The sequence below is a fragment of the Stegostoma tigrinum genome, chromosome 25 (genome assembly GCF_030684315.1).
Source record: "Stegostoma tigrinum isolate sSteTig4 chromosome 25, sSteTig4.hap1, whole genome shotgun sequence".
Classification (NCBI taxonomy): Eukaryota; Metazoa; Chordata; class Chondrichthyes; order Orectolobiformes; family Stegostomatidae; genus Stegostoma; species Stegostoma tigrinum.
Window position 1 is genome coordinate 15,346,428 of NC_081378.1, and position 14,436 is coordinate 15,360,863.

Here is a 14,436-nt window from a genome sequence, read left to right on the forward strand (position 1 = left end):
CTGAAGTTTAAGACTCTTTTTATGATACCTTATCATTTACGATGATGGCATTTTTGTGTAGATTGTCCAGGTTACTTTGAAGAAAACTTTCACAACTACCTTATAGCTGTTGTTCTGTGCCAATTTAAAGACTGTGGCATCTCGGTTTTCTCTTTAACGAAGGATTGATAATTGACTTTACTGATGAATTCTTCTAATTGTTTTATATGAATCCCATTTGACAACTCGGATACAAAAGATGTCGTTACTACATGATTTCATTAACTATTATTGAGTTAGTGAGAATGAAAAAGAAGTCTTGCAAACCACAGAGTCACTTCTAAAAATGATAAATTATCCTTGAGAAATTCTCAAGAAGAGCACTTGAAAGTAATTATATTGACATAGGGCCAGATTCAAAGGAGTGGAATGGTTTCTGCAACTTCCTCCTTAACAGCATTGTAGGTCTACATGCCGCACATGGACTGCAATGGTTCAAGAAAGCTCTCCACCACTTTCTCAAGGGCTACTACACAATTGCCAGATAAACGCAGGGGCAAATAGAAGGGTATGTTGATGGAATTAGATGGAGGAGGCTGACTTTGGATACCAACAGTATCATGCTCTCTTTCTGTGCTGTAAATGCTATTTAATTCCGTGTATTCAAAGCATTATGACTGTTTGCAGTATGCATTATGAGCCTGCGTAAATTGTTTCTACGTCCTTATGTTTCAATGTTTCATTCCTTGCTAGGGAGAGGTGGTACTCAGAGTCAATATGTGGATCGCAGCACATTGTCTTACCATATTGGACATCTAAACCCTGGAACTCGCTATATGATTAGCATCAATGCTGTGTACAGAAATTCTGAGGGACCTGCTGTGTCCCTCTCTCAAAAGACAGGTAAATAGTGAGGCAGAAAGGGGACACTGACAATGCCTTTGCATCTATTCTTTGTGAAAAGGAAGTTGGATGTTTCAAGGGGGGAGTCACCAGAATGACATTGGGATCTGAAGGACCAAAATACAAGGACAGAATACGTAGGACCAGATTATCCAGATAGACGGAGGCTGGATGTTACATGACCAAAAAGTTATCGATCACTTCAGAAGTCTGGAACATGGACTATGATGCAATTGCTTGGGAAGTTTAAACTACTTCTGGTCAATTATCCTGACTCTGGAATGCCAGCAAACTCTCTAACTCTGACTTAGATTCAGAGACCTCTGAGGATACTGACTTACTGGCCTGAATAATGACCCAGAAAATGTTGAGGGGATTAAAACTGGCTGTAACTTGTGGAAGTCTTTTAAACTGACGCCGCCCCTCCCCCATCCATCCCACTGACCCCGCATTGCTTCAAAGCTGCCTGCATAGTTTGTTGGGCTGTGTCTATTGGGCTGGATCCTACATTAGAAGTCAAGCTCAATACAGTCACAGTAAGAAAATAACTAATTTCTGTTATCTGGGTGAGAAACAGGGTCATTAAAATCATGATGATAAAAGACTGAGGGGTAGTCTGATTTGAGTGGTTAAAGTGATACATGAATTCAATATTTTGTGATATGGAAATGCAGGAACTATTTATTCTGCAGAGGCAATCAGAATGATGGAGATAACATTCAAAAATTAGGGTTTCGCTACTTAGGAATAAACTCAAGACAAAACACTGCAAGGGCAGGTAAATGGGTTAGTAATATAGATTATCTGTGCATCTAACTAAATGGCAGAACAACCTTGAGGGGCTGAAAGGCCTCCTCCTGTTCTGATATATTTGACCATTTTTCATTATTGCATGCCTGGATAAAAAGCCATGAACCTTTAGACTTAACAGAATGTAAACTTAACAAGACAGAAGATTTAATAAACTAAATTATAATAACTAACTGATACCATTTGGGTTCTAAAAGTTTTAAAAACTTTAGAAGTTTTTAGAAGGAAAAAAAGACTTTTTGAGGGAGAGATTACATTCCGTGGTTGTGACCTCTTGAGCAGGGATGAGTATGCATTGCAGATGGTCTTGAGTTCAACACATTGGTCGAGAGAGAATAAATCAAAGTCCCTGTGTAAAATCTGCATTTCAAGACAGTGAGGAAGAAAAATATTTAGGATAAAATATTTGGAAAGAATCAGAGAAGAAATGGTAGTAGACATTCTGTGCTGAGCATTCACTGGCCCATTTTGAATGAAAGCCTCCAGTGCATAACACATGGATAAACCAGTCCGTGGAATGTTTACAACTACAATGAATTGTTCCATCATTTGCAGCTTCTCCAGATTCTGAACAAGTCCAATCAGTGAAGGAACTAAAGATCATCGAAACTGGATCCAACAGTTTAAAACTCCTGTGGAAAAAGATGCCTGGCGTCACGGGATACAGAATATCTTGGGCTCTACTGCGAGGTAGTGGATTTGTTTTGCTTATTTAGATCCAGTAAGATGGAGTCTAACTGCTTGCTGTGTTTGCATTGTACAGACTTCATTTACTTGTTTACTAAGCAATCAAACATATTCACCAGACAGATGGCCTGAAGGTTAAAATGTAGTGCTCTAATTCCCAGCCAATAAATGTGGTGTTGGATAACTTGGAGTGAGAGATATCAATACAAAACCTATCAAGAGTATTTTTGACTCTGCAGCCCATCTCCTATTCCGTTTTCTATCCAGACAAGTTGATCCTTCAGCTTTAACCTACGTGTCATCCAATTTGAAAGAATGGCATAGCACAACAGGAAGCTGTCAGCCCAACAGGCCTATGCCATGTCTTCTTAAGGGCTATCAAATTAGTTCCAAACACCCTCCCATTTGCCTGCAACCCTGTAAATATTTCCACTTCTAGTGCACATGATAACTTTGCTGCTCATGCCCATTCATGTCCTCTTAAATTGTAACAGTTCAAGGTGGATTGGCGTGAGCATTAGTGTGGTCATGAAACTCTAGACAGCTTTCAACACTGCTTCAGTGATAATGGGAACTGCAGGTGCTGTAGAATCCAAGATAACAAAGTGTGGAGCTAGATGAACACAGCAGACCAAGCAGCATCTCAGGAGCACAAAAGCTGACGTTTCAGGCCTAGACCCTTCATCAGAGAGCCCCAATGGTGTCAATGTGGACTTCACCAGCTTCAAAATCTCCCCTCCCCCACTGTATCCCAAAACCAGCCCAGTTCTTCCCCTCCGCCCACTGCATCACAAAACCAGCCCAGCTCGTCTCTTCCCCCCACTGCATTCCAAAACCAGCCCAGCCTGTCTCTGCTTCCCTAACCTGTTCTTCCTCTCACCAATCCCTTCCTCCCACCTCAAGCCACACCTCCATTTCCTACCTACTAACCTCATCCCACCTCCTTGACCTACCCATCTTCCCTGGACTGACCTATCCCCTCCCTACCTCCTCACCTATACGCTCCCCTCTACCTATATTGTTTTCTCTCCATCTTCCGTCCGCCTCCCCCTCTCTCCCTATTTATTCCATTTCCCTCTCCCCATCCCCCTCTCTGATGAAGGGTCTAGGCCTGAAACATCAGCTTTTGTGCTCCTGAGAATCTGCATGGCCTGCTGTGTTCATCCAGCTCCACACTTTGTTATCTTTCAACACTGCTTAATAGGCAAACAAACATGCAGAGTTCCCGATCTTGGGAAAATGGGAGCCCGGGTTAATTTGAGTCATTCTGTTAGGTGACCCCTGTAACAGTGGGAAAAGTGTAGGATATAAGATGCCTGCCCATCTTTATTGGATGTGGAATGCTTCATGTGTGAAGGATCTTAGAACAAAAATGAACAATGGGATTTTCCAAAGAATTATCATGTGATGCCCAGGCAGGTCTGAGACACAGTTCACATTGACAGATAGACCATAAGACATACAAACCAAAATAGGCCATTCAACCGAACGAGTCAGCAAGCTTTCAAACCTACTGATCCTTCTAGGAATGTGACCAGAATTACACCCTCCAGATAATCTAATGGAAAACTAATGGGCTGTGTTGTGGCACAGTGGTAGTGTCCCTGCCTGGGTTCAAGTCCCACCTGATTGAGCGGTGTATAATTACAACCATGAACAGGTTGATTAGAAAATAGTTCAATTAAAAAATGTCACGAACACCACACTGATGGAAGTAGCCTCATCCAGCTCACCAGGGCTTTAAAAGATTAACTAATTTCTGAATTATCTACACATATGGTGTGCTTATAAAAACCGAAAGAACTGTGCATGCCGTAAATCAGAAACAAAAACAGAATTTGCCGGAAAAGCTCAGCAAGTCTGGCAGCATCTGTGAAGAGAAATCAGAGTTAAGGTTTCCGGTCCAGTGACCCTTCCTTAGATGGTAGCTAGGAAAATGTCAGTTTATATGTTGAAGATAGGGTGGGGGGGAGGTGGTTAAGGAGTAAATGGTAGTTTGAGATGGAGTCCAAAGAGAGAAGACAGTTGGGCAGACAAAAGAATGGATGACAATCTGGCTGGGAAGGTGAATAGCTGCTAATGGAGACTGTTTGTGGCTAACAATAGTTAGTGTGTAATGGCAGGCTATGTGATAACAAGGTTTGGTGTGTGGGGTGGGGGGCTAGGGCATGGGAGAATTCAGGCCCTAAAATTATTGTACTAGATACTTAACGTTGATACTAACATTTAATTGATGATGGGGATGGCAAGTGGGCAACCCAGTAGGCTTCTTTGTACGGGCTGGTAGTGGAAGGAGGGGTTTCCTTCTTCATTGGACCCTGGGCCCACTGGATGGCCACCCACCTCAGTGGATGTCCCACCCAAGGTTTGATACACCCAAGGTTGTCCCCTCCCAGCAGCCGCTTAAACCCTGGTCCACATCCTTCTTACAGACACCTCTCCTAATATCTACACATACAAAGATCTGTCCCATTGCAGCTTGCTTTCTTATTACTAGAGTTTAGTACCAACAGTGGCCTCCACCCCTGGCTGGTGCTATAGGCACATCGAGAGCTGATTGACTGGCAGCTCTCTGTGGCAGGACTTCTTATTCCTGAAAGTCAGTATTTTCATCTCCAGTCTATTAATGACCAAATGTCTGTGGAGTAGCTATTCATCCTTTGGAATGTCTCCCCCAGGAACATTTTAACAGGGTAGGGGACCGGGAGAGGTGAAGCCAAGAGTATCCCTTATAATTCAGCCCATGACCTTGAAATCTCCTTGTGAGTGGAAACTCTGGTTTTTGCCTCAGACTGTCAATCCTTCAGAATTTTCCTGAAACCTCCAGGAATTATTGATTCATTTCCAGGATCCTGTGGTGAGAAAATCTAGCAGAAAAATAATAGATGCTTTCAATGTAAAAGTGTTTTCTTTTTATTTTACTTGACCAATTTGCTACTTTTAAGAATATTGAAGAACAACAGCTGTGATAAAATCTTCAGCACTTTGCATCCAGCAATAATGGCAATTCAACTTCTGCTACACTTGGGGTATAGTTGCACCAGTGGAGCTGAAGCAGGTCCCAGTAAATCCCCAGCTCATAGTATTGGGCTTGAAACAAGAACAAGTAAGAATGAGACACTGATAACACAGTGCGGAGCTGGAGGAGCCTAGCAGGCCAGGCAGCATCAGAGGAGCAGGAAACTTGATGTTTCGGGTCAGGACTCTTCTTCAGAAATAGGGTCTTGACCCAAAACGTCAACTTTTCTGCTCCTCTGATGCTGCCTGGCCTGCTGTGCTCCTCCAGCTCCACACTGTGTTATTTCTGACTCCAGCATTGGCAGTTCTTACAATTTAAGAATGAGACACTGTCCTTGTTCACTTATTTCTTCAGGAGGTCCTGAGAGGACAAGAGTTCTCCCAGCCGATGCAACACTTCATGTATTAGGTGGATTGCAAGCGAGTTCTACATACACTGTCCGAGTCTCGACTATGGTTGGAAGCAGACAAGGAGTGCCTGTTGTCATCTCAGCCCAGACACGTGAGTGCCCTTGTTATTGTAGTTTAAAAATCTAAACCCATTCTAGGCTACGGTGAGGTCTGCCTGATAGGCCTCAAATGGTATGATTGGATGCTGTAAATGCCCAGACGAATCTACCTACGCAATTTCACATTGCTACCTCAAGGGAGGCATCATTGGCCAGTGGTGTAATCATATTCATCATGGCTAGTGGTCTCTACCAGTGTTGTGCACAAAGCTGACATTCAGCTAGTTTTGAGCGTCATCGTATTACTGTCTATCTTCACTAGAGTGCCCTTTCACTCTGCACTGCAGACTTCTTAATCTCTTTTGGAGTGTATTGCTCGCTCACGGGGCCTGCCTCAGGTTTTGTTTCATGCTGCTTCTGATTGGCTCGGCTTCCAAACCTTAACATAAAATAATTTCAGCAAATGATTAATAATAATGAATAAATAATGCCAATGTTGATGCAAGCTTTGAGAACCTCATACTGATCAGAACTTTCTGATGCTCCCCAGAGTTTTCTCTTCAACTGACCTACACTTGTCTACATTAGCCTGCAGCCCTGTTAGTCAAACACAGCCTAAACAGACTGTTAAAAAGTCAAAATTCACACAATGTTCACAGTTGGCTAATTAGAACATCAGAATACATACTGTACTATTTATGCACGAACAATTATGAGGTGGTCTGTTCGCTATAAAAAGACCTTCAGAGCCAGGAATAAACCATACAAAAAGTGACAACTTTTCAAAAAGAAATATTGCGACGCACCATAAATATGCGTACAACTGAAACTATGTCGTTGATATCCAAATAATTACCAAATCCCATTTGTCCATCAATCATTGAACTACGCTGGCTTCTAGTCAAGCAACAGCTCAGTTTTAAAATCCACATTCTTATTATCAAATCCTTCCATCTAGACCTCAGCCCTCCAATTGTGCAACCTATATCACCACCACAAACCTCTGAAATATCTATACTCCTCTAACTCTGAGCATTTGCGCATCCACTATTGGCAGCCAAGTCTTCAGCCGTCAACTCATAGAATTTTTCTCTTAAACTTCTCAATTAATCTATCCTTTTTTATTCCTTTGAGATCCTCATGAAATTCTACCTCATTTACCAAGCTTTACATTATCTCCCTAATGTGATTTTGTGTCTCACTTTGGTTGATAGCAATATTGGAACCTTGCATTCTGTTACTGGCAGTGCATTGATGTAAACTTCTTTTCTTTTTATATGATGCCTATAATGTGGATAAACATTCTGTCACTGAGGAATAGTGAGAGCTAAGTGGACATCAAAAGAGAAACAGAATACTGGAAGTCTTTTCACACTTGCACTCACCAATTTCATGTGTAATAAATTTGATATACTTCGTAAGGACCTTGTTTTTCTTTTGTGATGCCACTCGTAACAGCGTAAGATAGCACTGAATAAAATCTTCTGAAAATTGTCCCCAAAACCCCTAACTACCCTGGATTATCGGAATCAAGAAGGGCATCACTGAAATAAATGTGCAAGGCAATATGTGTAAAGTTATCAGGGTTCAGGCAGATTTGACAGCAGCCTGCAATATCATAGAATTGACACTAGAGGGCACAGAGAAGAACCGGTGATGTCCAAAGCTCTTCAGCACCATGAGCAGGAAATGCACTAAATGTTCATGTTAATATGCCCTACTTAAATAGCTGCAAATACATTTCAACTCTATATTTACAAATCTGTAATTAAGATTGATTTCTTGTAATCTTATGGTACAGCTCTTACATTTCTATGGCTTTCTATTTTTTAAGCTGTTTCTAATGCAAGGCTTCCCAGCAGCTCACAATTGCTTCACAACATCATCCCAAATCTTGGCTAATTCCCTACTGGAATCAGGGCTGGAAAAATAGAATGCAACATTCCTCAGCTTTCCCCAAGATAATGAGAGTGAGGAATTATATACAGCTGCTCTGTTCTGTTGAACACATGATTCTAAGGGAATGATAGTGGGAAAATCAGTCAAAAAGTAGCAAAATTTAGAAGAACGCACTAGCTGATTAGAATCCACAAACCTGCCTGCCCTGGTCGACCCATTGTCTCAGCCTGTTCCTGCCCCACTGAACTCATCTCCACCCATCTGGACTCCATTTTCTCCCCTATGGCCCAGGAACTCCCCACCTACGTCTGTGACACCACCCACGCCCTCCACCTCCTCCAGGACTTCCAATTCCCTGGCCCCCAACACCTCATTTTCACCATGGAAGTCCAGTCCCTATACACCTGTATTCCTCATGCAGATGGCCACAAGGCCCTCCGCTTCTTCCTGTCCCGCAGGCCCGACCAATCCCCCTCCACCGACACCCTCATCCACCCAGCCGAACTCGTCCTCACCCTCAACAACATCTCTTTCGATTCCTCCCACTTCCTACAGACAAAGGGGGTGGCCATGGGCACCCGCATGGGCCCCAGCTATGCCTGCCTCTTTGTAGGTTACGTGGAACAGTCCCTCTTCCGCACCTACACAGGTCCCAAACCCCAACTCTTCCTCCGTTACATTGATGACTGTATCAGCTCCCCAGAGGAGCTTGAACAGTTCATCCACTTTACCAACACCTTCCACCCCGACCTCAAGTTCACCTGGGCCATCTCCAACACATCCCTCACCTTGCTGGACTTCTCAGTCTCCATCTCAGGTAACCAGCTAGAAACTGATGTCCATTTCAAGCCCACTGACTCCCACAGCTACCGAGAATACACCTCCTCCCACCCACCCTCCTGCAAAAATTCCATCCCCTATTCCCAATTCCTCCGCCTCCGCCGCATCTGCTCCCAGGATGAGGCATTCCACTCCCGCACATCCCAGATGTCCACGTTCTTCCAGGACCGCAACTTTCCCCCCACAGTGGTCGAGAACGCCCTCGACCGCGTCTCCCGCATTTCCCACAACACATCCCTCACCCCGCCCCGCCACAACCGCCCAAAGAGGATCCCCCTCTTTCTCACACACCACCCCACCAACCTCCAGATACAACGCATCATCCTCCGACACTTCCGCCATCTACAATCCGACCCCACCACCCAAGACATTTTTCCATCCCCACCCTTGTCTGCCTTCCGGAGAGATCACTCTCTCCACGAATCCCTTGTCCCTCCACACTCCCATCCAACCCCACCACACCCGGCACCTTCCCCTGCAACCGCAGGAAGTGCGACACTTGCCCCCACACCACCTCCCTCACCCCCATCCCAGGCCCCAGGATGACTTTCCATATCAAATAGATGTTCACCTGCACATCTGCCAATGTGGTATATTGTACCCATTGCACCCGGTGTGGCTTCCTCTACATTGGGGAAACCAAGCGGAGGCTTGGGTACCGCTTTGCAGAACACCTCCACTTGGTTCGCAACAAACAACTACACCTCCCAGTCGCGAACCATTTCAACTCCCCCTCCCCCATTCCTCAGATGACATGTCCATCATGGGCCTCCTGCAGTGCCACAATGATGCCACCCGAAGGTTGCAGAAACAGCAACTCATATTCCGCTTGGGAACCCTGCAGCCATATGGTATCAATGTGGACTTCACCAGCTTCAAAATCTCCCCTTCCCCCACCGCATCACAAAACCAGCCCAGCTCGTCCCCCCCACCCACTGCATCACAAAACCAGCCCAACCTGTCTCTGCCTCCCTAACCTGTTCTTCCTCTCACCCATCCCTTCCTCCCACCTCAAGCCGCACCTCCATTTCCTACCTACCACCTCATCCCACCTCCTTGACCTACCCATCTTCCCTGGACTGACCTATCCCCTCCCTACCTCCCCACCTATACTCTCCTCTCTACCTATCTTCTTTTGTCTCCATCTTAGGTCCGCCTCCCCCTCTCTCCCTATTTATTCCAGTTCCCTCTCCCCCTCCCCCTTTTCTGATGAAGGGTCTAGGCCCGAAACGTCAGCTTTTATGCTCCTGAGATGCTGCTTAGCCTGCTGTGTTCATCCAGCTCCACACTTTGTTATCTTGGATTCTCCAGCATCTGCAGTTCCCATTATCAGCTGATTAGAACTCCATTTTGAAGTTTTCATGGCAAGCCAGGCCAGTATCTGTCATTCATGCGTTTTCGTTTACTCTTGATTAATCTTGTGTACTTCAGAATGGAGGTCCATGTAGCTGGTGTGTTCCATTTCCAAGTCTTTTTTTACTGTTTCTATCCCCCCATTACTGGGCTGGCACTGAGTCATTTTCATTCATTCCAACATTTTGTTCAAAACAACGACGATATCCAATCGTTGGCCACCCATCAATCCTATGGATTAAATTTGGGAACTGGTTCAGGCGTATGTGGAAGGTCAATAAATCAGATTTTTAAATAAGAGATAGTGGAACTGCAGATGCTGGAGAATCCAAGATAACAAAGTGTAGAACTGGATGAACACAGCAGGACAAGCAGCATCTTAGGAGTACAAAAGCTGACGTTTCGGACCGAGATCCTTTATCAGAAAATGATTTAAATGTTAAAAACCTAAAGTCAATTTGATGCCATCTTTCCTTAATCAAAATTTAGGAATATAAAGTTGTTTGTAACGAAAAGATGACTCTGAAAAAACAATGTTTAGAACAAATCAAAAATCTGCAGATGCTAGAAATCTGAAACAAAAACAGAAATTCAGCAGGTCTGGCCGCATCTGTGGAGAGAAAGCAGAGTTAACATTTCGAGTCTAGTTCTGAAGAAGGGTCACTGGACTCAAAACATTAACTCTGCCTTCTCCCCATAGATGCTGCCAGATCTGAGTTTCTCCTGCAATTTCAGTTGTTGTTCAAAAAGACTTGTCTAAAAAAAAAATTGCTGGGCTTCAACAGCATCGTATGAAAGAACTGGATCTCTGTTTCTGCAGGTTCCAAACAGAAATCATCAGTCACAGCAAAACCAGTGGTTGTTTCACCAGTCACCCAGGTGACCAAAACTGCCCCCGCTTTCATGTCCTGGACAGATACTCCTCGACGAACCAGCAGCCAAAGCAGGATAACCTTAGCACCTCCACTGACCACCACAATCTTCGGGAAGGTCACTGCTACCACCAGCCCCACCACAACCTCTGCTGCTACCAGGAGACTTTCAGCACCTCAGGCCATGCAGGATGGACCTGGTAAGTGAGCTACCCGTTTAAAAACATTTCCTGTTCACCCTTTGGGCTATTGACTGACCGCTCGTGGTGATTTCCTCCTCCTGGAACCAGCGATTTTCATCAAACTGAGCAACCCATGAGTAATTAGAAAATATCTGTAGAGACAAAGGACAGTAGCACCCAGTGTTCAAAAGTTATGAATACTCATGTTGACAGGGCAGAGTAGACTGGGGGTGTATCCCCTGGAAGTTAGAAGACTTAGAGATGAATTGAACAGTTTTCAAAATCTTTAGGAGACCTGATAGGGTGCTTAGGCAGAAATTATTTCCACTCAGGGACAGACATAAAAACAAGACCAGGCCTTAATTCACAAGGTGGGTATATGGAGTAAAATCATTGATCAGCTATGACCTTATTGAATGGTAGACCAAGCTTGAGGGGCGATAAGGCCTTCTTCCGATCCTGTGTTCCTTGGACAAGGAAGAGAGTTGATAAAGAATGAATAGCGTTCCTCTTATTTTGCTTTAATTCATGGGAAGTTGGAGGGACTGAACCTTTCTATGTGCTTTTCATCACAATGAAATATATTAGATAGCTCATACTATCAAAGTAATGTTGACATAAGATGCACCCTTCACTCTGTTCATGTTAACTTCAAATATTTATTGGTTCCAAACATTAGCTCATTGTACTCTGCACCAGCTTTGTGGATTCTGTCCCAGCCCACTTCAATGCCTGACAATTTTTCTCCCTCTCCCTGCCTTCCTCACCTATTTCATTGAAGACAAAGGCTTCTTTTTGGCATTGGGGTCCACTAGTTTCTGACATCCTCTGGTCATTCATATATAAATCTTTACATCAAGAGCCAGGAGACTACTTGTTCACTAAAATGAGGCAGATTTTGCCCTCACCTGATAACTACACTGGAGCAATTAATAGTGGGAGCTCTAAACCAAGAATGCTGAGGCCATAATGTAAAACCCTAAATGCTGATTTGATATGAAGTCAGTCAGAACAGTATCTTTTATCCCCACAATTCAGTTCTCATTAGATTGCCTGGTGGACATCTGACACATTGCTGATCTGCCAACCATATGTTGTTAATCTGCCAACCATATGTCGTTAAAGATCACTTGCTTTTTTTTAAAGACTGTGGACTGAAAATGGGAAATAATACTGCTTTAAATGAGGAAGTTGTGAAAGGAGTTGTTTGCAGTTTTGAAAGCAAGTTATTGGAGCACTTTGTGATGTGCAATGTAGAATTATTCAAACAGCGAGGGAGCGTTCCAGACAAACCAGAACCAGTTGTTGTAGGATCAGAAGAGCTTGGCATTGTAATACCTTTCTGATTTGGTTCCTGGGAAGTGGCTACTGCCTTGTATGTGGATGATACAGCAGAAACGTCCAGACTTTAAAGAGAAAACATCAACCTTTCCTTTTCTGAGTGACAGAGTAAAAGAAAATCCCTAAAACCTAACCTGTCCCTCACCTCTCCTCTCTAAGATAATCTCTATGCCACATCTATTGAAAGTGTGACTACTCCCTGGGGATAGTTACAGTGTAAATCAAGCCTCAGTCTTCATCATAGATTGGCAAATATGGACATTTGATTAAAGCACTGAAATGTCCCAATTGTACCCCACTGTCTATCTCAGGAAAAAAAAGAAAGATGCCAGATATTTTGTGATTGATCAGTAAATATTTATTGCAAATAAATTCTACTTAACTACTGGCAAAAAGATAAATGAATTGTTAACAACTATAATTTATGCTCTAAAATAGAAACAAAACAACTGTGGCTGCTGGAAATCTGAAACACAAACAGAAAGTGCTGCAGAATCTCACAGATCTGGCAGCATCTGTAGAGACAGAACCAGATTTAACATTCTAATAAAGGGTCACTGGACTTGAAATGTTAACTCTCTATAGAAACTGACAGACATTGAGTTTCTCCCGCGCTTTCAATTTATGTAACTTAAATCCTGCCCTTTTTGAACTTCCTGTACACATATAAGCAAGTACACAAAGACACAAGACAATACATTATGAGTGGGGAAGGGAAAATCAAACATTGAAGCCAACTTCTGACACCAATCTGGATCAAAGATGTTGGTAACTTGTTTTCTTTTAGTTCTTTTTAATTATCCAACTCTTCACTGATGGCATAAGATTGTGGGTACACCATTTCTCAGACTTTCATTTGGCCTTTCAGAGTATCTGAAGGTGTTTTCTCCATTTTCCTGTCAGCAGGGCTTTTGCAGAGAGACCAAGTAACAGAGGAAAGGCGAGAAAGAATAACTAACCACTATGATAACAAAGTGTGGAGCTGGATGAACACAGCAGGCCAAGCAGCATCTCGGGAGCACAAAAGCTGACATTTCGGGCCTAGACCCTTCATCAGAGAGGGGGATGGGGAGAGGGAACTGGAATAAATAGGGAGAGAGGGGGAAGCGGACCAAAGATGGAGAGAAAACAAGATAGGTAGAGAGGAGAGTATACGTGAGGAGGTAGGGAGGGGATAGGTCAGTCCAGGGAAGATGGACAGGTCAAGGAGGGTCATCTACAATCCGACCCCATCACCCAAGCTATTTTTCCGTCCCCATCCTTGTCTGCCTTCCAGAGAGACCACTCTCTCCACGACTCCCTTGTCCGCTCCACACTCCCCTCCAACTTCACCACACCCGGCACCTTCCCCTGCAACCGCAGGAAGTGCTACACCTGCCCCCACACCTCCTCCCTCACCCCCATCCCAGGCCCCAAGATGACCTTCCATATCAAGCAGATGTTCACCTGCACATCTGCCAATGTGGTATATTGTATCCATTGCACCTGGTGGGGCTTCCTCTACATTGGGGAAACCACGCGGAGGCTTGGGGACCGCTTTGCAGAACACCTCCGTTCGGTTCGCAACAAACAACTACACCTCCCAGTCGCGAACCATTTCAACTCCCCCTCCCATTCCTCAGACAACATGCCCATCATGGGCCTCCTGCAGTGCCACAATGATGCCACCCAAAGGTTGCAGGAACAGCAACTCATATTCCACTTGGGAACACTGCAGCCCAATGGTATCAATGTGGACTTCACCAGCTTCAAAATCTCCCCTTCCCCCACTGCATCCCAAAACCAGTCCAGTTCTTCCCCTCCCTCCACTGCATCACAAAACCAGCCCAGCTCGTCCCTTCCCCCCACTGCATCCCAAAACCAGCCCAGCCTGTCTCTGCTTCCCTAACCTATTCTTCCTCTCACCAATCCCTTCCACCTCAAGCCGCACCTCCATTTCCTACCTACCACCTCATCCTGCCTCCTTGACCTACCCATCTTCCCTGGACTGACCTATCCCCTCCCTACCTCCTCACCTATACTCTCCTCTCTACCTATATTGTTTTCTCTCCATCTTCAGTCTGCCTCCCCCCTCTCCCTATTTATTCCAGTTCCCTCTCCCCA

At 44.3% G+C, this 14,436-nt stretch overlaps 1 protein-coding gene across 12 annotated transcripts in view; it reads left to right on the forward strand.

Annotated features, from left to right (window-relative positions):
- LOC125463397 (collagen alpha-1(VII) chain) overlaps positions 1 to 14,436 on the forward strand; it is a 377,348-nt gene that overhangs the window by 82,330 nt on the left and 280,582 nt on the right. For all 12 annotated transcript variants that reach the window (XM_059654498.1, XM_059654507.1, XM_059654500.1 and 9 more), the window contains exons 16-19: positions 733 to 882; positions 2,248 to 2,382; positions 5,753 to 5,899; positions 10,759 to 11,010. In XM_059654498.1, coding sequence (XP_059510481.1) covers positions 733 to 882; positions 2,248 to 2,382; positions 5,753 to 5,899; positions 10,759 to 11,010 — 684 coding nt within the window. The remainder of the gene's footprint in view (positions 1 to 732; positions 883 to 2,247; positions 2,383 to 5,752; positions 5,900 to 10,758; positions 11,011 to 14,436) is intronic.